Here is a 20,751-nt window from a genome sequence, read left to right as displayed (position 1 = left end):
CCCCCGGGGGCACCGGCGGGGGCGGCCCCGCAGGCCGGGCTGGGGGCGCCGCGGGGACAGGGCCCCGGCTCCGCACCCCGCACCCCACCGAGGGCGGCAGCGCCGTGCCGGGGCCCGGGGAGAGCTCGGCCTCCGCTCCTCTGCGGGCAGACGCCGGCCGCCCACCCGCCTCTAACCAACGGGTTTGTCCCGGAGGAGCCCCCGCTAGGAACGGCCAGGGCTCCCAGGCGCGGGCTGCCCCAGGGCCGCCTCCAGCCGGGCCCGGCCCCGCCTCGGGTGCGGCTCAGGGCGAAGGCTCCTCGAGGGCACCTCCGGCTGCTTCTGGCTGCGGCTCCTTCACCAAATCGCTCGGGGCCACGCCAGCACGTGGAACCAGCCACCGCACCGGCGCGCCTGGGTCGCAAAGGGACGGTGCTGCAGCCGCCGTCCCTCCTGCCTCTGAGCAGGCACCTCGGAACCACCGCAGGCACGGCGGCCAAAACGACCGGTTTCCCCCCGCCCCGTTCCACCGCGCAGCCCGTTCAGAAAATGCTTCAGAACGCGTTTGGGGTGACGGAGCGATTACGGAGTTTCCAAAGGCACGGGCCTGGCGCACAGCGAAAGCGAAACCTGGGCCCTGGAGGCAGAGGGTCACCCAGCTGGCCGAGGGCTCAGCACCGTGCGATTTTAAAAGTGAAAGGCAGCTCTAGAGGAAGCCCCGAGAACACCCACACCGCGCTCAGGCACCATGTGCCGCACCAACAGACCCGCGTCTATTTTCCATCATCCGCCACCCTGACTGCCAGAGGAGGATACGTTATCGAGCGACGCTTTCTTGGCTCACAGCCTAGCAGTGCCTCTTGACATATGAAAGTGTTTCTTGGCTCAGAGGAAACACTGTGTAGCGTCCAGAAATAACTTGTTTCTGTCTCGGGAGAGATTTAAAGCAAGCCTCCGGGGCTGAGGTTAGTTGGGCTCACAGAAACACTGATGCGATTTTGCTTTTCAGCAGCAGGAAAATCATTCCCCCCTTTATTTTCCATCAGGAAAGCAGAAGCCTTTCAAATGGAACTTGTTTTTACCAGCACCGATGAAATAAACAGTAAAGGCAGCAGAAGGGCGGTTTATTAAAAAGCGCAGACACCACCAGCACCGAGATCGGGGGAAGAGCGGTCACGCCAGCGGCAGAGGGCACAGCGCTTTGTGCTTTCACACACGTCGAGAGGACGAAGGGCAAAACGCTCTCGGCGAGACACGCTCAGAGCCCGGCAGACCCACACACACCTCCCGCTGCGCTTGGCCCACGGCGCTTTCATCCCGTGGGGTGACGGGCCCCGGCCGAGCAGAGCCTGCGCCGCCGGTCGCAGCCTGGGTTAGAGAAGGGCGTTTCCAGCCAAGTCAGTTACTCACCCCTGAACTGCCCTTCACACGCTGAACACCAACGCAGCCAGCCACCGACACAGCGCGTGAAACAGAAAAGCCATCCACACAACAATGGTCTTATATATTTATTCCTTTTTTTTTTTTCTTGTTTTTAAAGGACAACACATTCAGACAGCTTTAAATACAACGTCCAAGTACAACTTTCTGATGAAAGCAGCAACGGTACAGCATGTGCGCTTATATTCATACCCGCTGACACCAGCCCGGTCCTGGTGGTAGAGACATCATCTCCTGTTAAAAAAAATGTGGTATTTCATCATTCATCACATATTTAATATTTCATCGACCGAGAGCTACCATTTTAAGGCACAGAAGAAGTGGGTCAGGCAGAGACAAGACAAGCTGAATGCCAAAAGCAGGCACGTAACGAGCCCACAGGTCTCGAGAATCGAGCCCACAGGTCTTTAGAATCGCTGGGATTCTCACCTTGGCTCAGAGCGCAGCAAAGGGGCGCAGCTCCCCCGCTGCCCCAGGAGGAGAGCGGGGGGGAGGCCTGAAGCGCACACGGGAACAAACAGGAACAAACAGGACCGTGGAGGATCTGCTGCTGCACACTGGCCTGAGGCCACCGGCTCATTTCCCCTGCAGCCCCAGAGCACCCCGAGGGCCAGTCGCTCCAATAACCCTTTCCCGCCCGTTTCCTTTCCTGCTCCAGCCTCCGGCTGGTGGGGAGGAAATGGTCGCTACGGGCAGCCGGGAGCTGTGCTGTCACACACCTCTGGAGGTGCCTACCCCGCGGGCACTGCACATGGCCGAGGAGCGCTGACAAGATGGACTTTCATGACTAAAGTCCATTCGCCAGCGACCAAAAGACCTGTGGATAACCTTGAAGTGCCACGCAGGGCGAGAGGAAAGGTCGCCGAGCCCCACATCCTCCCTCCAACAGCAGAAGCCTCAGGAAAACACGTATACTTTATCCTCCCCGCTCAGAGCAGGCAGCTACTGCCAGCTCCCTCCCAGACTCGCCAGGCTCCAGTCGTCCAGTCGCCTCACGCCACACGCTCCCCGCTGCAGGCGTCACGCGTGGACGTGCACCCCGTGCGCGCCGCCGTTACCCGAGACGCTCACAGGAGCGCACTTCTACTCACCCGGCTTTGAAGAACTGTTTTTATTCATAAACATCCTTCTTATCTGCAATGTAATCTACAATCTCTTGTGGACACATTAGCTTTTCTGCATCTCCATCAGGAATCTCAAATCCTGGAAGAAAGTGCACGTATTTAGCCCAAAACAACGGAAACAGGAGCAAGGCTAACGGAAGCAGCTACTGCTGGCTCAGATGCCTGCAGCTCGGCAGGGCACAGCCAGGCAGGGGCTGCTGCTCAGCTGCGTCACCCGGAGCCAGCATTTCGTTACTACGCCAAGTTTCAAGCCGCGTTCTGCCTTACACGACACTGCTTCTGGATAAGGGACGAGGCAGACGCAGCAGGGAGCAGGGCTGCCGAGCCAGCCGGCGAGTGCCCCTCACGCCTCCTCAAAGCCACCAACGCCTTCCCAGAGCTCCCACAGCCACCCGTGTGCGACAGGAGGGGGATGCTCTTGGTAACCCCAGGCAAGCCAGGGCCCGAAGCCCCTCAGGTTCAGAGTCTGCTCTTGAGCGCTCGTACAGCCAACAGCTCGTACAGAGCCGCAGCCGGGGCAGGGAGCACAAGGGCTTTCGGCCATGGAACTGGTCAGAAACACATTCCAGAAAATTTAGGTTCTTCTTTCTAGTCCGCATGGCCGCACACTAACGCTCCACCCGTGGTGCTGGTAAGTGGATTAAATATGAAGCATCAGCAAACGCTCTGGAAGTGAAACATCTGCCCAGGTTTCAGAGAAAGACCAAACCCCAGGGACATCTATGACCTGATGGGACAGATTAGGCATGTACGCCAGAATTTAAGAGCTTCAAATGAAAGCCTGAAGAAGACCAAAAAGAAACTTGGAATATAAAGTAATAAGGAAAAAACCCCACTTTTTTCTAGTAGCATCAAGTACGGAGGATGAAGAAAATTCCGGTGAGGAAAAACCTGGAATATCTGTGATTTCACAAGCAGGAGCCAAGACCAGCTCCAGATGCAGCCTCCACGCTACACGCAACGCGTGCTGCCCTCGCCTGCACGCTGCTGTCCCCACTCTCCCCCCCAGCAGTACGACGGGTGGTGCCCAGGAGGGGCACAGGGAGAAAGGCAGTCAGTGCCCCCAGAGGGGCCGAGCTCGGCAGCAGACAGACGGACGGACGCCTTCTCCCGACTCCCGCCGGTGGCACCGGCGGCCAGCGCACGTTCTCACTGACTGAGAACCGCACCGTTTTCTTGGAATTACACCAGAGAAAGGTCCACGTTGGCATTCACAGAAAAGAACTACTCCTCGCTTGCTACAGCTGCGCTTAAGGATTAGCCAGGAAAAGGCAGCGGTGAGCCCGAGCACGCGCAGCTCTGACTTACCAAACTCGTCTTCCATAGCCATGATGATCTCCACTTGGTCCAGACTGTCCAAACCCAGGTCCTTCATGAAGTGCGATTCAGCTGTGAGCTAGGGGAAGGAAAGTCGAGGATCACTTGGCCGCAGACGTTTCGGTACGACAGAACCCGGAGCAGGAGCTCCGCCTGCGGAGAGCGGCTGCCGGGGGCGCCCGGAGCTGCCAGCGGCCCGGCCCGCCCGGCGGACGGACCCACGGCCCCCCGACCGCCCCCCGGCCCGGCCCGGCCCGGCCCCACTCGCCTTCTCCGGGTCGATCTTGTCGTACAGCTTGAGGACGTAGAGGACGCGGTCCTTGATGTCCGCCAAGGTCAGGGGCGGCAGGTCGGAGAAGCGGCGGCACGGCGGCCAGGCCGCCCGCGGCACCTGCAAGAGACGGGCAGCAGCGGGCAGCGCCGGGCCGCCCCCCGCCCCGGGCCTTACCTGCGCCGGGCCTTACCTGCGCCAGCGGCTGCGGCGGGGCCGCGCCCGGCGGGGCCCGCGGGCGGCGGGGGCAGAGGGTGCCGAGCGCGGCGGGCCGCGGGGCGGCCGGGGGCGGCCGGGGCAGGAGGCGGCGGACGCAGGCCGAGAGGACACGGGCCGCCATGGTGACCTCTTCCCAGCGGGCACCGCGCCGCTCCCGCCAGCCCGCGCGCGCGGCGGGGCGGCGGCGGCAGCAGCGACCCCTGGCGGCCGGCGGCGGCGCCGAGCGGTGCCCGCGGAGCCCCGGGGCAGAGCCCCCCCCCCCCCGCCCCCGGGGCAGCAACTCCCCCCCAACCGGGGCAGAGCCCCCCCCCCCCCCGGGGCAGCAACTCCCCCCGCCCCGGGGCAGCAACCGGGGCAGAGCCCCCCCGCCCCGGGGCAGCAACTCCCCAAGCCGGGGCAGAGCCCCCCGCCCCCGGGGCAGCAACTCCCCCAACCGGGGCAGAGCCCCCGCCCCGGGGCAGCGCCCTCCCCCCTCCCGGGGCAGCAACCCCCCCCCGGGGCAGCGCCCCCCCCTCCCCGGGGCAGCAACTCCCCCAACCGGGGCAGAGCCCCCCCCTCCCCGGGGCAGCAACTCCCCCCCAACCGGGGCAGAAATACCCCCCCAACCGGGGCAGAAATACCCCCCTCCCGGGGCAGCAACTCCCCCAACCGGGGCAGAAATACCCCCGGGGCAGAACCACCCCCCAACCGGGGCAGAAACACCCCCTCCCCGGGGCAGCAACACCCGCCCCCGGGGCAGCAACACCCGCCCCCCCCGGGGCAGCAGCCCCCGGCACGGCGCGGCAGCAGGCACGGAGTCGTTCCCACGCAAAGGGGTTTAATGGCATCGCACACACCGGGGCACCCGGCAGCGCCCGCCCGGTGCCCCGCCCAAGCGCAGAGCCCGTTACCGGCGGCCCCGCCGGTGCACTCTTCCGTCAGGCCGCTCCTGGCTGGGGCTGCCGGTACCGGTACAGGCAGACGGTCCCGTCCCGCTGCCCGGCCAGCAGGCAGGCACTGGTGGTGGCCCAGCGGGCCAGCGCCCAGCTCTCCTCCGGGCCCGGGGGCAGCAGGGCCGTGCACCGGCCCAGCAGCAGGTCCCACACCGCGATGGCCCCCGACGTCAGCACGGCTGCGGCAGAAGCGTCCTTCACGTCACCCTCCAGGTACCTAAGGCCGTAGACAGAAGGGTCACAACGCTGCCCTTTGTGAAAACACTATCACAGCATTCTTAAATTCGTTTTTCACGTAGAAAATCAATAAGCAAGTTTAAGCCAACTCTAGGAAGCCAGGCTACGCTACGTGTTGTATCTTCAGTGCACCTGAGAACGAAGGACGTCAAGACAATCCTTCCGCAGCCTCAGTACAGGCTTGAAAATTGTTCAGTAAGCCGAGGTCTCCGTCCGCTAGTGTTTGTGTGCGTAGGAAGCATGCCGGTGGATGTAAGCACATTGCAAGACGGAGTGCTAAAAAGCTTAGTCTTCAAAATGCAAGCCGTCGGAAGGAAAAGGTCACCTGACGGCAAACAGCCGCTGGACATCAGCAACCCCAGCAAAGCGCTCTCTGCCCGCACAGAGCCTCAGAGCGCCTCATTTGCAGACATTCTCTCAGGGGGATTTTGCCCCGGGAGTCTGCCTGATGAGCCCAGTTACAGCACTTCCACAGGCACTTTATGGGGGGAGAAAGACAAAAGCGTAAGCACGCGGAAAATCAGTGCCCCTCTTTGTCAGCGGAGCCCCTTGCCGCGCGGTGACGCCGGGAGCTCAGAGGTCAGCGCGCAGACTGGCGCAGGAAGCGGGCAGGAAACGGCCACCACCCTCGCCCCATTCCAGGCTACGCACGGGACAAACGGCAGCGACGGATGCAGCCTCCTTATCATCGGCGAGCTGGCAAATGGATCCTCGCCAGCAGCGCTGCTCGGCTCGTTGAGGGATTCTCCCCCCAAAACCGCCTCGAAGGAGTCACGAAGCCAGCACGCAGAGCCCCCGCAGTACTTGCCTTCCAGTGTGCCCAGGTGGGAGGGAGGAGAACATCACTCCCGTGCTCCTGGCTGTTTTGGGGTTGAACGCTATCACGCGGAACGCGGGGTTTCCACAGGACTCACTCTCTTTGGCATGTGGATGACTTAAAACAACAAACAGAAGGCCCTGATACACAGAGGAAAAATACATCACTAAAAACAACAGCGAGAGGGGAAAAAACCCAGAGAATTTTCCAAAAACTAATTGCTACATTCTGTCTATAATCAAAGCCCCATGGACAGTGATGCATTAATTTTACTGAATAAAATAGAAATGGTTTACTTTCCTTATCAAATTAGATAAAAACCAAAGCAGCTGCTGCCTGATAAGGGCTGATGCAATACAGTGGTGACAGCACAGTGACCCAATGGATTTATGCACTTCTCTTTCTGCCTGAAAAAGCTAAACTTGCTTTAGGATGAGGTGACGTTTAAAGTAAAATTTCTGGGCCTCGTTTTAATCCCTAGGACCTTATAAATTTAACAAGAGTTCCATGCAAACCAGCACAGCTGAAAACAGTGGCTCTCAGAACAGCCCCAGGCCAGCACGAAATATGCGGGGATAGATATTCTGAGGAAGTCTCCAAAGAGTCAAGCCGTCATTATCGGACAAGACATTCTTGTCCCAAAAGGTTAAAAGCTCACTGAAAACAATCAAATCCTTGATAAACTACAAAAATCCATCTGGAATCACAGCATAGGTGGAAGCAAGTGGGAAAGAATCATTACTATGAATCTTGGTTTTAAACAGTTGATACCCTCGGGGGTATACGGAAATAATAACCACTTCAAATAGGTTTTCCGACAATGGCAGTGTGCCATCACCACGCTGGCAGCTACCCACTTGTGAAGTGGAAGAGGCTCACCAAGCACCAGCACTGGGCAGCAGTACTTCTGCTTCCCACGTCCAAGATGCTGCTCCTTCGGAATACACTTTGATGCATCACTCATTTTATTAGTACACTGCAGAAAGCCAAGAACTCGAGGTAGCCAGCGTGGCTTATTTCTCCTAGTTAACCTATTTTCCTTTGAAGTATCTTCAGTGTACCTCAGTAGAGCCGATATTTCAATCCACTCTAGAAACCCTGATCCTTTAAGTCCCACCACACTTAGTCAGTGCAGTCCATGCATAAACTGCGTGCCCTACGTCACATACGTACAGAGTCGGAATACGCTCGATGGCAGACGGAAGCTGGGTAGGAATAACCAACGTGCATCTTCTTCAGGAGCTGGCCTGTCTTCAAATTCCTGCAGTTGATGAAAATACAAATTCTGACTGCATTTCCATCCCCTAGCTGTTATTTTCTAACCATAGTTACACCGCTAGGCAAGACGGGCACATTTTTGGTTTCACATAAGCCAAGCTAAGACAAAAGGCCACAGGAAGAGATGTCATGAATATGATGCAAAAGCCAGTGGAATTATAGCAGCATAGTTCATTCACTCTCTATCTGACTGTGCAGAAGTTGAAGTGCCAGGCTGTAGGCCCTTTGACAATTATCATTCCACAGGCAAATCAGCTGCCAACCATCGCCCCTATCCAACGTCTGCAGCTACCTGTTACAGCCACCACGTACACCCGCAAGCCAAATCATTTAATTGCAAACACTGACCAAACAACAATGCTGTTCACCGCAGTGGTGCCAACCAAGGCGTCTCTCATTCCTTCTACTTCAGCAAAAGCTAAAACAGTTTCTTCAGGGGGCATCAAAGTCTGTCCATCCTTGCTCCTGAGTAGCAGATTAGCAAGTGAGAAAAGGCAGTCAAAATAACAAGTACCTGTTCTGTACTCAGCCCATCTCCAGAAAGAAGAGGAACCCGATGCTTTTCTACGTCTGCGATGTTTCCTTACTTTCCTTCCACGTGCCACACTGAGACCACCCCACAACCAGCAGACTCACCTTCCTGTCTCTGAAAGCGATACTATTTCCACTTGCAGCTCTTGCACGGTCCTGCTGCTGCTGACCAGCCTTCTATCCTTTAGCCCAAGAACAGCTTTTATATTTCCAGTTTTTACTAGCGATTGCTCGAATGAGTCATTCTCAGAAGAATAAAGCAAGAGCCTAAATGAAGAGAAAAGTACACCTAATGACAGAGGGAAGCACAACTCAAACATGCCATAGCATATAAAAATAAGCCTACGTTTAAACAGTCTACCACCTCTAGGGGCAAATAAGCAAGTCTTTATAGGTGATTTTTAGAAATCCCTTCCATATTTTCCAACTGTTAAAGCAACTGAGAAAGTGACACATTAGTAAGAGAATTTCAACCACTACACACAAGAGGAGAGTTAAGCTGCAGCTATTCAGGGTGCAAAGCGCTAGTAAGAAATAAATACACCACCTTATTTCTCCAATCTCCAAATCTCCCAATGCTATACACACGAGATTACAGGTGTCTGGCAGAGGAACGATCTGTATTACAGGAATCTAGGGCAGCAAAACAAGAATTCAGTGTCACCCACAATGTCCCTTTGACTTTATTCCCATTTTCTAGAGTGTTTCAAGTTAAATGATATGGAGCAGAACTAATTTTCAGATCCCTCTGAAGAAGCACACTTAGATTAACAGCTGAACTCTCTGCTGACTGTTTACCTAATTAGACAATCCCTGTTGATGTAAGAGACAAAAAGCATCTCCAGGGAGCGTAAGGGGAAAGAGCACAAGCCAGTGGCTGTAGCGCAGCCACCAATCAGCGCATCAAGTATCAAATTCCAGCAGATAACACGCGACTGTACAAGCTACTGGCCTTCCCCACCAGCAGTGCAAATCATTCTCCTCTGTTGCCTGATGGAATGGAAAATTTATGCCACCAAAAGAACTTACCTTGCACCCAAGACTGCAAGCTCCTTGTATCTTGGGAGCTAACACACTGGGACAAGAAAGTTGCCATAAATTCTAGAAATAAGGATTGTGTTTGTACCTCTCCGAGCTGCCAAGTATAGACCTTTCCCCAGCGGTCAGGTGCCAGAGGTTTCCACAGGGAGACAGAACTCTCACAAGCAGTCACCACGCACGGCGCTCTGCTGCCAGCTGCTTCCCACCACATGGTGCTCACATCCACAGCACAGGAACTTGAAGAATCCTGTCCAAAACAAAACAGCACTGTTTTTTTCTGATAGACATGGTTATCTAACCTGGACGTTCAGCCTGAGAAAAATGCTTGACGTTCAGTGTGATGAGTATTTGAGGCTAAAGCTTAACGCTTACGATGCTTGAGTGAAGTGCCAGTAAGGCACCAAGGAAAACAAGCCTGGTGGGTTTCACCCTCAGAACAGCAAATATATTGGCTCGGGTCACAAAAAGCACTTGTCATTTGAAACGACAGTGACCCGGTGAAGCCCAGAGCTGGGGCAGGACTGGGGGTGCCATGGCACAGCCACAACAAACCCCGAGTGCCACCTACCTGCAGTCATGCACTTGCTTCCCTCGTTGCACAAATGGGAGACAGGAATTGCAGTAGCACAGACCGAGTTTAAAACTGAACAAAGCAAGGGCCTTCTCTTCTCCCTTGTAAAGAAGTTTTCAGCTTCAGCCATATTATTGTTGGCTGGTTATGCTAACCGCCCAGGCTTGCTTCCGGAGCAAAACTTTGCACTTTGGTTTGGAAAAGCTAGAGGTGACCCAGCCCCTGGCAAGCTCATCTGGAGTTCAATGGGCTTTCCCACAGATGTTGCTTCCTTGCCTGCCAACCGTTCTCTACCCCCTGCGAGACAGAGGACAGCGGAAGGACACCACTGCGGGAAGAAGACCCGATGGCTCAGCTGTGCAAGTAGTCCTGGGCAAGATTTCCCTTGGTCATGGCACGTACAAGCAAGGCTCTGTTCCAGAAGGGTGTGAACAGCAACACATGTATTTGGCAGCACTGTAGTCCCTCACAAAATTTGCTCCTTACTGGGTTACTTAGTGCCTGAAATGGTGACAGGAGGCCACAGGAGCCACAGGGCAGGCAACAGGGGTACAAGGGCTGAAATCATTTTAACCGGGGTTGAAGAAAAATGCAGCAGTTCTGTTTGTTAAGACATTTACATGTGTTTAGACATTCATTATTCAGAAACAAACACTGAAATCCTTTATCAGTCAAAAGGAGATACACAGCAATCTAACCTTTCAGCATGCTTTACCACAAGTGAAGACAGAACTGATCAAATTAGACAGCAATCTGTTTTGTTCAACTAGCCATTCTGCATTTTTATTGCATTTTTGTTAAATTTGGTATTAAAGAGCTGCTACTGACTCAGTAAACAATTACCCGATGTTATCGCACCTTCAGCTTTGATACAAGCTGCAAGCTCTCTTCTCTCAGGTCATCAAGCAGTACTGGAGTCAACTGTTCTGCTACATCTTTTTTCTGCACAAACAAGTAAAGAATGAGGATAATTCAACTTTGAAATTACATTCAGCACCTGCAAGAATGAGGCAGAAACGTGAATTCACTCTGCATGCAGTTATTGGAGAGCTATGGTAGGAGCATCTCTTTTTGTACTTGCATGTTGTCGTGGTTTAACCCCATCTTTGAAAAACAAGAGATCCCAGACAGGTTATTTCCTGATTTTACCTGAAAATTGTCTTTTACCACACTTTGCATCTCTCAGCCTTCAGAGACAAGTCATTCTCTCAGTACCCATCCCTCATGTGAGTCATTTAATCTCCTTTACCAAATCCTAGCTGAAAATTTTCCTTAAGGTAGACCACCACCATGTGGGTACCAGAAACTTTTTGTTCATGTACACATTTCAAACGTGCATCCTGCAATACCCATGGACACCCACATCTCCACTTTCATCAAGTAGGATTTTAAAGAATTTGCTCTTGAGGTCAAAAGACCTTAGGCAACAGATGAAAACCAAACATTTACTACGTCAGCTAAAAGACAGCATGGAGGGCTAGCATGCAAAGAGGTCTTTCCCCTGAAGCCAGGTGAGGCGCTGGAAAAGGGGATTCGCCCACAAAACCACTGGCTTAGTAGCCTTGGCAAAGAGGCCAGCTTGTTACCTGTTCAGGAGCTCTGCAGGATCTCTGCTGTTTGCTTTCTGACTGCTGATGCTTCTCCAAGGCCACAGCCTCATCGGATTTATTATCGGGACCTCTTTCAGCTTCTGAAGGAAACGTTGTACCTTGTTCCTCCTCTTTTCTAGCAGATCCTGCACCACAGCTGTCCAAGTGCAGTGGAATGGCAGAGTCTTTGCATTCCCCATCATCCACGAGCTGGGCAGATGCTCCTTTGGAGGAATGCAGGCTCACTTGCGAGGGAGGTACAGACGGTGTATTGGGGAAGACCTTGCTGCGTACTGATGGTAAAACAGCTGGGGTTGCACCCACAACAGGGAAAACGCATGAGGAAATCTGAGACTCAGGCTGAGTGGGAGCACCAGCTAAGACAGTCCCCACGGGAGTAAACAGCAATTCATGGGTGGACAGTTCCTCCTTGGAAGGTGGGCTTTCTAAGCGAGATAACTTGGGCAATCCATTTTTGAAAGGCGAAATCAAATTACTTTTGAGACTTTTTTCTTCTGGATTCGTTTGTGCATCTTGCATGTCCTCTGAAGCCACACCATCTCCAAACACGCTAGGAACAAAAACCTCCAAGTCATTCACAGGGGAAGATTCTAATTTCTCACGTTTTAGTTGTCCAAATTCCTCATCCGGCAAGTGAAACTCTCTGATACCCAGTCTGGAGGCCAGCCACTGGAGACTGCGGAAGGAGAAGAGAGAGCCGCAAGCATCGGGGCCCGTAGCAGGGAGGCCAAGAGAAGCAAGACCCTCTAAACCCGCTGGATAGCTACGTCCTCTTTTGCTCTCATCTAGACAAAGCAAAACACAAGAATACAAGAGAGATCATCACATCATAAAATAACCAGCAGCTAGCCTTTTCAGAATTGCTCATCCAGAGTGTCACCCTAATCTATTTTAAAAAAAAAGCCATATCCATCTTAACACGTGGAAGTGGCACTTTTCTGGAAAGACGTTACACTCCGCAATTGCTCTGCGCCAAGCCTTCAGCTAAAATATCATTGCCAAAGACTGCCAGCATTGACCGAGTGCTTGGTCAGTTTGTTTTGTTTGGTTTTCTCTTTTCACAATATTCACAGACCCTCAGACTGTAATGCTACTCTTTGTGTTTCACACTTGTCAGCACTAAAAAAAATAAAAATATATCATTAATATGCAGACTTAGTTGGAGAAACAGATTTACATCCATTTGCTGGAAAATCAGGTCCAGCGTGCACAACATTCGCTCCAACAGCAAAGGCGGCTTAAGAAGTTCTCAGCCCTGCTCCTCATCCATGCACTGCTGCTCACTCCCCATCACTGTGCTGAAGCAGAAGTTTCTGGAATTGTTCAAGGAACATGGGCACCACAATGATCTAAATTTTTTAGAAATTGCTCTTATTTAAAAAAAAAAGTCAACCCATATCAGATTTTCTTGAATAAAAAATTACGGCAGGGCATGAACAGCAGTGCACGCACTCACTGGGACGTTTCCCTGCCTTGCTCTGGCGCTGTAGTTCCAGGGGCTGCTATATTTGATGAAGTACCTTGTGAGACTTGACTGGCTCTCTGTCTTGCAGAGGAACGCAGGGAGCGGCGCAGAGGGCCATTAATCGCTAGGAGCTGCGCAGCCCTGCAGGCTCCTTGCACGTGCTGATTCTTCACAGGCTCCACTGGATGTTTATCAGCCTGACACACAGTTAAGTTGGCTTCCAGATCTCCTGTATGGCTGGCAAAAGTTTCATTCCCCGGGTTCAGAGCATCGCTGTTGTGAAGTGGATTTTGAACTTGTTCCAACAGAGTCTTACGGCATTTGCCAAGCACTTGGCTTCCTCCAGGAGGAGGATCAGCACTCCGTGGCCGTATAGCACCAGTCACTTCTGCCTCTCTAGACCCGAGAGCCGCAGCAGCAGACAGCCTTCTCTCACCTGGAGACGATTTTTCAAGATCAGCCTCACAATTTTCCTTTTCATTCTGACACTCATTCAACAGCAGACTACTGCTTTCCCTCGTTGTTATGAGATCCAAACTCTCTATAAGTTCCTGTGACACTTGATGCACAGGGGGTTTGCAGGTAGACTTTCTTCTTCCCTTTTGTTTCCTCTGTGACAGTCTCTGATCTCGCTTTGCGCTAGTCATACTGTTTTGAGAAATGGATCCAAGTGAAGTGCTGCTACCACTGGACACAGGAAGAGATTTCTGAGGACTGCTTGAATTTTCTGGATCATTTTCTGCACCAAGAAAAGGGAACGGCACGACCCCTGACTCCAAGTCACTTTCAACTCTTTCTTGGGAGGGCCGATCTGAATTTGCATCTTTCTGCTTGCACTTACTTCGCTGACCTTTCTTGCTTCTGCCCAGCTGGCTAAGAATTACAGCATCGAGGTCCACTTTCCTCTGGCAATTAGACATGCGTCGAGTTGTCCTGACGTAGTATTCAACTGGGAAGAGAAGCCCTTCAACCACTGTGCAAGAGTTCAGTGCGCTTTCAGGAGCTGTCACCTTTTCTGGATGAGAAAGCCTTGACCGAATTTCACGCTGTTGATCCTCCGACAGTTCGTCAGCATTGCCCAGAGCAAGATCTGTAGGAAAAGGATTTAAGCTATTAGCGTCACTTTGATTTTCTTCATGGCTTTTGCTCTCATTAGTTATAGCGTTATTTCCGTCAGCAGGCAATACTTCGTTTTCTGACATTAAATCCAAGAGCCTATGTAATTCTCCCCGATCTTCACACATACTCTCACCGTCCGTTTGTTTTGTTACACTGGAGGATTCTTTTCCTCCATCGCCACTGGTGTCAAGTAAAACAGAGTCACCGTTCTCTGAACGCGGCCGTGCAGGCTCACGGTTATCAGATGTGGCCACAGCACTCGGGGACTCAGGCTGCCAGACATCGCTGCTGTCCCTCAGCGCACACGGGAACAGCTCAGGCACTCCTGGAAGAACGCTGTCTTCAAGCGTGTCTTGTACAACCCCTAACGCTGCATCGGGAGGAGTGAAACTGTTTCCTTCTCTCTGCACAAGCGCTGGTCTGGATGCTCTTTGAGTGTTTCCCTCAGTGTTCGAGAGACTGCTTCGCCTGAAGACTGGCGACCGAAGTTCCTCTGTACTGGCAATTTGATTTTTCACCGTTTCATCAGCGTTGATTAGATGCACATCACGCACTGATTCCCTTTCCTCCGAGACCAGAGCCTTCGTCCGTCTCCTCAGCTTCATCAAGCTTCTGGAGGATTGGGGTTTCTTCTCCGCAGGGGCAGGCCTAACGATTCCACAGCCCAGGCTCTCCTGGCCAGCCTGTATGCTTTCTGCCTGCGAGCTCTCCTGCAGGCTAACCGCATTACTGGAGAATTTGAGAACGTGTTTAAATGTGACAGAAGTTTTCTTCTCTGTGTCAAGATCAGAGCAGGTTTTAGTCTGTAACTGAGAGGTTTCACGTTTGTCAGCACTAGGAGATACGTTATCTCTAGAACCTGTGGGAAAAAATGTCATGTGTGTAAAGTACTCCCAGCAAAGTCCCGTCCCAGAAAGACACCACACAGTAAAACGAGACGACTTCGTTAGGAGCGAAAGAGTGGGATCTTGCAGGCGGGATCAGAGAGCACTGCAGGCCTGGGGAGGAGGAAGGGAGAGGAGATGTTATTGCAGGTCACGATTCAGCAGCACCGGACAGGCCGGGTGCGGGTATGGGGACAGCGGATGTGGCAGCGGCTGCAAAGCGGGGACAGCGGAGCCGGGAGCGAGGCGGGACAGCAGAGCTGGGGGCCGTCCCCGGCTCGTCAGGACGGGCCGCGGGGGCACCGAGGGGCCGCGGGGGCTGGGCCGGGACCCCCACCCCGGCCCGCCCGCACCCGCCGCCTGGGCGAGGACAAGGGGGGGGGGGAGGCAGCCGACGGGGCCCTCCGGGCGCTCCCGCCGCCCCGCCCCGAAGCGGGGGCCGCCCGCCGGCTCCTACCTGCGGGGCTCCGCTCCCGCCGGCCTCCTTCCGCCGCCGTGCCCCGGCCGTGGCTCCGGGCTCGCTCGGCTCGCCGCGCCCGCTGCGGACACAACACCGGCGCGGGGCTGGGACCGGCCTCCCCGCACCTCCTCCCGCGCCCGGCCGGGCCGGGCCGAGCCCCGCCGGCCCCGGTCCCGGCCCTGCCCGCTCACCCGCAGCCGGCTCACGGTCTCGCTGTACTCCCTCCTCAGCAGCGCCAGCTTCTCCCTCAGCTGCAAGACACAACGCACCGGGCTGGCACCGCCGCCGCCGCGCCCGCCGCCCCGGGCCCCGCTCGGTCCCGCCCGGCCCCGCACCTGCTCCTTCTCGGCGCCGCTGAGAGCCCCGCTTCCCGCCGGCTCCTCCATGCCCGCCGGTCCCTCCATGGCCGCCTCCCGCCGGAAGCGCGCGGCGCGCGGGTGGCGCGTGCCCATGGCAACCGGGCCGCCATAGGCCGCGCCCGCGGCGGAAGCGCTGGCTGGCGGGGGGAAGTGACGTGACGGAAGCCGGGAGGGGCTGTGCGGAAGCGGCGCCGCCATGGAGCTGAGCGAGATGCTCTACAACAAGTCCGAGTACATCGAGACGGTGCGGGGGACCGGGGCCGGGGCCGGGGCCGGCTGGGGTGGCGGCGGCGGCGGCTGAGGGGGCCGAGTCGGGCTCGCTGAGGCGCTGGGGTGTCGCGGCGGGGGGGCCTGGGAGGCGGCGACGGGCTCGGAGCGGCCGCAGTGACCCGCCCCTTCTCCCCGCAGGCGTCCGGCAATAAGGTGAGCCGACAGTCCGTGCTGTGCGGCAGCCAGAACATCGTTCTCAACGGCAAGGTAGGCGGCGGGGAGGGGGGCTGCGGTATCCCCCTGCCCCGGTACCTCGGCCGAGCCGCGGGGTCCCCGTCACCACCGCAGCAGCACCCGCGCTGCTCTGTTATCCGCTGACGACCCCGGTCGGCCCCGTGGTACCAGAGCTCTGCTCTCTGAGAACGTGGACAGAGCTTCCTCTGCCTGTGAGCAGGTCGTGGTGCTTTTATCCGTGCAACAACGTATTTCTGTCGGTGCTTAAGCCTCGCTCCGTGTATCGGCTCGCTTCGTGCAGCTCACTGGCACGATGGGAGCACAACTGGTGGTTCCAGGCTCCCGTGTCACTTGCTTTGTTCTCGCTTTTCTTTTGACTAAAAGAATCCTCTCTAAGGTAACGTAATCTCACTGGAGTGGCCTGACCTCTGCGTGACTGTATAATAACTGGGGACACGGGTAGAAATTGGAGCTCATTTATCTCTCTTCTTCTCCAGACAATAGTTATGAACGACTGCATCATCCGCGGTGACCTGGCAAACGTACGGGTTGGACGACACTGCGTGGTGAAAAGCCGCAGCGTCATTAGACCGCCCTTCAAGAAGTTTAGTAAAGGGTAAGGTCCCCTTCCTTTAGGGAAAGCGAAGATAAAATCTGTATGCTTAAGAAAATATATCAGCTTGGCTGAGATCTGTATTCAGAGGGCAGTGTTCCTTTTGCAGCAATTTGCAGAAATACGTCCCTCTAAACCTGCCATTTCCTCACATTTTCAGCTTTGCCTTGAGGGTTAGCGTTCCCTTCAGACCACAGTATGGAAAGGCTGGGATATATTAAAATAGCTGAGCGAAGAACGTGTTTCACTTGTTCTTTGCTTATTCACAACATCTTCCTGTTGCTCATTTGGCCATCCTGTAGAAAGAGATGAGAAAAGACCAGTTGCTGTTCGATCTTCCTTAGCATCAGACCTACCTCTGGTAATCCGGCTGGGGACGGGAGACTGCACAGTGTGATTTTGGGTCTAACGGTGTCGCGGATCGGTCTGTCTGTTGTACACCTGAACGAATAACTCTCCTGTCACAGGGTGGCTTTTTTCCCTCTCCACATTGGCGATCATGTCTTCATAGAAGAGGACTGTGTTGTCAACGCAGCCCAGATTGGCTCCTATGTCCACATAGGCAAGAACTGTGTCATTGTGAGTGCCGTTTCTCGGTCTTTCCTTTAAACGCTCGAGTCCTGTCGAGGCTTTGTAACAACAGCGGAAAAGTATCCGCGCCAGCTGGCTGGAGCAAGCACGCTTACTCTGTGCTGTTCCTTCCTCCTCCTTTTCCTTCTCCACAGAAAGTGGTGCTTTTGGTTTTGCTATTCTGAGGATAGCGGGTTCAGCTGACCGCTGGTTGGAGAATCTGTCCTGACAATATTGTGGCTCGTGGGACTGTCCAGGAGAGACAGCCTTTCCACCAAGTACAAGTGGAATAGTGTTTTTACGCATATAATGCAAAATAGTCAAGGTTGATGCCTGCTGAGTTAGAGGAGGCCTTGCTACGTTACTGCGTGACTCGGGTTCTAGGTTCCAGTTTGCACATTGACGTGTGCTCGTGTGCAGCTGCCCGTACATGTGTTAGTTGAGAGCAAACAGAGTTTTTTGCCTCAAAAAAGGAAAAAGTGAATTCTGTTGGGAAGAGCATTCAGTCAGGATAAAGATTTATTCCCGTGATCCCTTATGCAGAATGTGTTTTGAGCAGTTAAATTTGTTGAAGTTTAGGTAACTTATCAGGAGTAAGCAAAAGCATATAGTATTTTAAGTATAAACTTTACCTAATCTCTGTTTTAGGGTCGTAGATGCGTTTTGAAAGACTGCTGCAAAATCTTAGACAACACAGTACTCCCTCCTGAAACAGTAGTCCCACCTTTCACAGTCTTCTCGGGCTGCCCAGGTATGCTCCCTCTAACTTTACTTGCACAGAAGTGTGGATAACGTGGATATTCTTATTTTAAAATGAGATTGCTATGACCAAGTTGCCTATTAGTATTTAGTGCCTAGAAATAAAGGTATAGGGCACCTGGTGAACTGAAAAACAACAATTTTAACTTGTGAAACTGGCTGCTTTAGTGTGTGTTAGGTAGCTGTGGCCATCCTCTACAGTAAGCAGCACAGCTTTTCAGGCATCTAGAACCCAGCAGGCATTAGGCTCTGGCAGAGGGAGCACTCCTCCTTCTGTGGTTTCTGGTTTTGCAGGTATTTCAGTGGTTCAAACTGTAGGAAGTCCGCTTGCTCATTATTCAGGTGTTAATAGGGAGGTAGGTACATTAAACTGAGGTGTATGAACATTGAGTTCCTGCCCGTTGACCTGGCTGTGCCGGGGATCTCCTTGTACAAATCGCACACTGCACTGTTTCTCCTCTGATAGTGTTTTTTGGGGAACAGCAGAAGCTGTTACAGGACCCAGCTGCAGCAGTCTGTCTGACGTCTGCCCCAGGGCGTACGATGGGAACGATCCTACTGTATTGCCAGACATGAGAGAAGAGCCCTTTGCTGTTCTATTAGTATTTACTTACAATTCAATCCAAGTCACTGCTTTGAATGTTGAATATAAGCTTATTTCTGCTTTCTCCTGCCAGAACGCTGATGGTCATATACTTGTTCTTCTTCCAGGACTCTTCTCTGGGGAACTCCCGGAATGTACCCAGGAACTCATGACTGACGTTACAAAGAGCTATTACCAGAAGTTCTTGCCACTCACTCAGGTCTAGTAGCCTATTTCCCACATTTCAGAGCAGCAAAGGCACGCAGGATTATTCTGGGGGCGGGGAGAGGGATATTGTTCAGTGAGACCAGGGCACGGCCCTCCGTTGTTCCTGAGCACTTCCGTGAGTGTTCCTCAACACTAATGGTCTGGCCAAGCAGTCCCTCGTGAAAGCTGCTGTGTCATGTTGTTTAAACTTTGTATGCTCATTTGAATGTAATTCATTCCATGTTGTCTGAGTTGTGCCATTAAATGTTCTGGAGCTAGGAAAGCTGATGGAATTCCCTTTAGGGCACATCTCCTCGTTGCAGCTGGGGAACAAGGCAGAGTTGACAGCGCATGCTCTGCAACCTAAGCCTGTCTTTCATGTCAGCTCTGTTCCTAACCCAAAGCAAGTGGGTTTACGTTCGCTAGAAGCGATCTCCATCCTGGAACAGAAGTGCTGTGTAGCTGATGTGCGTGTTATGGGCAGTTACTTACCAGGGTTCATTAGACCCAGTGCTTTCCTTTGGAAAAATACTTGCTGCTCTATAGGCCTGCGTGTTGAGGTGGATAGCCTCTCCCTTTTCTCTCTGTGGACTGAGATTCTCTCCTATAGGGACAGGATATCGTTTGTCATCCTGGGATTGGCTTTAGGACTTTTGGCTGACATCGAAACCTGTCTTTCTATGCCTTGCCTGACAGGACACTTCTTAGCTTTTAGCTCTTGAAGTAGACATCAGTCCTGTGCTCTCACCCGTCACGCAGGGCTAGCATTCTCGTGGTCAATGCGTGTTCTACTTCCTGAGCATCGCAGACCTCAAAGAGCCAAAGGGCTTTGGAAAGAGGATTGCCATGTCACTCACAGAATCCAGTGCAGCAGAAAGTGGGTAATTAAAAGCAGAAACCGGAGGCGGGTGAGAGAATGCTGCAATTGTCCCCATTTATTATCCAGTATGTATATTTGCAGAAAGCTCTTTGGTGCTTTTCTGCATTATAAGACTTAAGAAGGAGATTCAGACTTCTTGGAAAGAGTGAACATTCATTTTGGACATGTAATAGAGCAGGAATAATTCTTGCTGGAAGCAGCTCTGTGAAAGTTTGAGACAGCTGATGCTTGTGTGTACCCGACTCAGTACCAGACAACTGGCTAAAAAGGAATCTGCTCTGGTTGTGTTATATTAAAGCTTAGCATCATCCTTCTCTAGCTTTTAAAACTGGGGCCCCTGCATGTTGTAGTGTAGCAGCTGGGGGCCAGGACGCATATTAGTTACGTAGTAGGTGTATGGCTGTGATATCAGCAGCCCTGGAGCCTTCAGCTGTTCTGTATAATGCGAAGTACTGATACACCTTAATTATCAAACAGCTGTACAAGTGCTAAAGTGTGTAGTAACTACTGTTAATCAAATGTAAAACCACGGATTGGTTTGTTTGTATTTTTACTGTACATAAATTAAAGCCTCTTCAGTTGTTCAGGTGACTCAAGGTTGTGACTCTTCAAATCAAACTTGAGACTAGAGTGAGGTTTCTGCTGTGCCTGGGCACGTGAGCCTCTTGTTGTGTGACTATTACAGGCTATTCCTGACTGTTACAGTGTCAGTGCATTAAAAAAGTGAAGTACAGTGTGAAACAGCTTCTTCTTTCTGCCTCTGAGCTGATGACTTTCACCCGCAAATGATTCCAGCATCGTTGTTTTATAATGGCTCTGACACAGAGTGTCTTTGCTCTGTTCTTCATGCTGAAACAAGAATCCTAAAGCCACTAGGGTGACTGTAAAATCCTCTCTTCAGCACTGAAACATTAGGCACACCTATGTGGTACAGCAGTAGCTCCGGTAGTGTTGCTTCAGGCACTTGGAAATGGCCCGCTTCGTGGGTCTAGCCACCCCAGATGGCACCACTCCTTTTGCGCGTGCGTGAAAAAGCAGGAG

At 53.3% G+C, this 20,751-nt stretch overlaps 3 protein-coding genes across 6 annotated transcripts; 1 reads left to right on the top strand and 2 right to left on the bottom strand.

Annotated features, from left to right (window-relative positions):
* Positions 1–1,474: 1,474 nt before the first annotated feature.
* NDUFAB1 (NADH:ubiquinone oxidoreductase subunit AB1) lies at positions 1,475–4,507 on the bottom strand. The gene is made up of 5 exons (XM_072878488.1): positions 4,325–4,507; positions 4,129–4,251; positions 3,852–3,939; positions 2,511–2,622; positions 1,475–1,653 (listed from the first exon to the last, which is right to left on the bottom strand). Exons 1-4 carry the CDS (start codon positions 4,469–4,471, stop codon positions 2,531–2,533), a joined length of 450 nt encoding a protein of 149 aa, XP_072734589.1. The 5' UTR covers positions 4,472–4,507; the 3' UTR covers positions 1,475–1,653; positions 2,511–2,530.
* Positions 4,508–5,152: 645 nt separating this feature from the next.
* On the bottom strand, positions 5,153–15,817 carry PALB2 (partner and localizer of BRCA2). 4 transcript variants are annotated; one of them, XM_072878665.1, is made up of 14 exons: positions 15,631–15,817; positions 15,487–15,546; positions 15,293–15,374; positions 14,085–14,810; positions 12,888–13,922; positions 11,344–12,152; positions 10,616–10,699; positions 9,272–9,433; positions 8,693–8,778; positions 8,251–8,412; positions 7,963–8,079; positions 7,510–7,597; positions 6,328–6,476; positions 5,153–5,499 (listed from the first exon to the last, which is right to left on the bottom strand). In XM_072878665.1, the coding sequence occupies exons 1-14, from the start codon at positions 15,745–15,747 to the stop codon at positions 5,268–5,270; spliced, it is 3,909 nt and encodes a 1,302-aa protein (XP_072734766.1). In that variant the 5' UTR covers positions 15,748–15,817; the 3' UTR covers positions 5,153–5,267. The 4 variants fall into 4 exon arrangements, with proteins under 4 accessions (XP_072734766.1, XP_072734765.1, XP_072734767.1 ...); XM_072878664.1 differs by having other exon boundaries at positions 12,888–14,810; positions 15,631–15,804; XM_072878666.1 differs by lacking the exon at positions 15,293–15,374 and having other exon boundaries at positions 12,888–14,949; positions 15,631–15,704.
* DCTN5 (dynactin subunit 5) lies at positions 15,781–20,301 on the top strand. Its single transcript, XM_072878669.1, has 6 exons — positions 15,781–15,898; positions 16,063–16,131; positions 16,596–16,714; positions 17,179–17,290; positions 17,930–18,032; positions 18,752–20,301. The coding sequence occupies exons 1-6, from the start codon at positions 15,851–15,853 to the stop codon at positions 18,847–18,849; spliced, it is 549 nt and encodes a 182-aa protein (XP_072734770.1). The 5' UTR covers positions 15,781–15,850; the 3' UTR covers positions 18,850–20,301.
* The last annotated feature ends 450 nt before the right edge of the window (positions 20,302–20,751 follow it).

This window comes from Ciconia boyciana, chromosome 13 (genome assembly GCF_034638445.1).
Source record: "Ciconia boyciana chromosome 13, ASM3463844v1, whole genome shotgun sequence".
Taxonomy (NCBI): Eukaryota; Metazoa; Chordata; class Aves; order Ciconiiformes; family Ciconiidae; genus Ciconia; species Ciconia boyciana.
Note: the sequence above shows the minus strand (reverse complement) of the source record. Positions and strands in the feature narration are given on the sequence as shown.

Excerpts from the sequence above, each read along its gene's own strand:
- NDUFAB1 (XM_072878488.1), bottom strand. The coding sequence starts at position 4,471 with ATGGCGGCCCGTGTCCTCTCGGCCTGCGTCCGCCGCCTCCTGCCCCGG. Across the intron at positions 4,252-4,324 it reads CGCCGCAGCCGCTGGCGCAG|GTGCCGCGGGCGGCCTGGCC; the intron begins GTAAGGCCCGGC and ends CGTCTCTTGCAG. Across the intron at positions 2,623-3,851 it reads GGCTATGGAAGACGAGTTTG|GATTTGAGATTCCTGATGGA; the intron begins GTAAGTCAGAGC and ends ACTTTCTTCCAG.
- PALB2 (XM_072878664.1), bottom strand. The coding sequence starts at position 15,747 with ATGGGCACGCGCCACCCGCGCGCCGCGCGCTTCCGGCGGGAGGCGGCC. Across the intron at positions 15,547-15,630 it reads GCGGCGCCGAGAAGGAGCAG|CTGAGGGAGAAGCTGGCGCT; the intron begins GTGCGGGGCCGG and ends TGTGTCTTGCAG. Across the intron at positions 14,811-15,292 it reads GCGGGAGCGGAGCCCCGCAG|GTTCTAGAGATAACGTATCT; the intron begins GTAGGAGCCGGC and ends TTTTTCCCACAG.
- DCTN5 (XM_072878669.1), top strand. The coding sequence starts at position 15,851 with ATGGAGCTGAGCGAGATGCTCTACAACAAGTCCGAGTACATCGAGACG. Across the intron at positions 15,899-16,062 it reads AGTCCGAGTACATCGAGACG|GCGTCCGGCAATAAGGTGAG; the intron begins GTGCGGGGGACC and ends TTCTCCCCGCAG. Across the intron at positions 17,291-17,929 it reads TAGGCAAGAACTGTGTCATT|GGTCGTAGATGCGTTTTGAA; the intron begins GTGAGTGCCGTT and ends TCTCTGTTTTAG.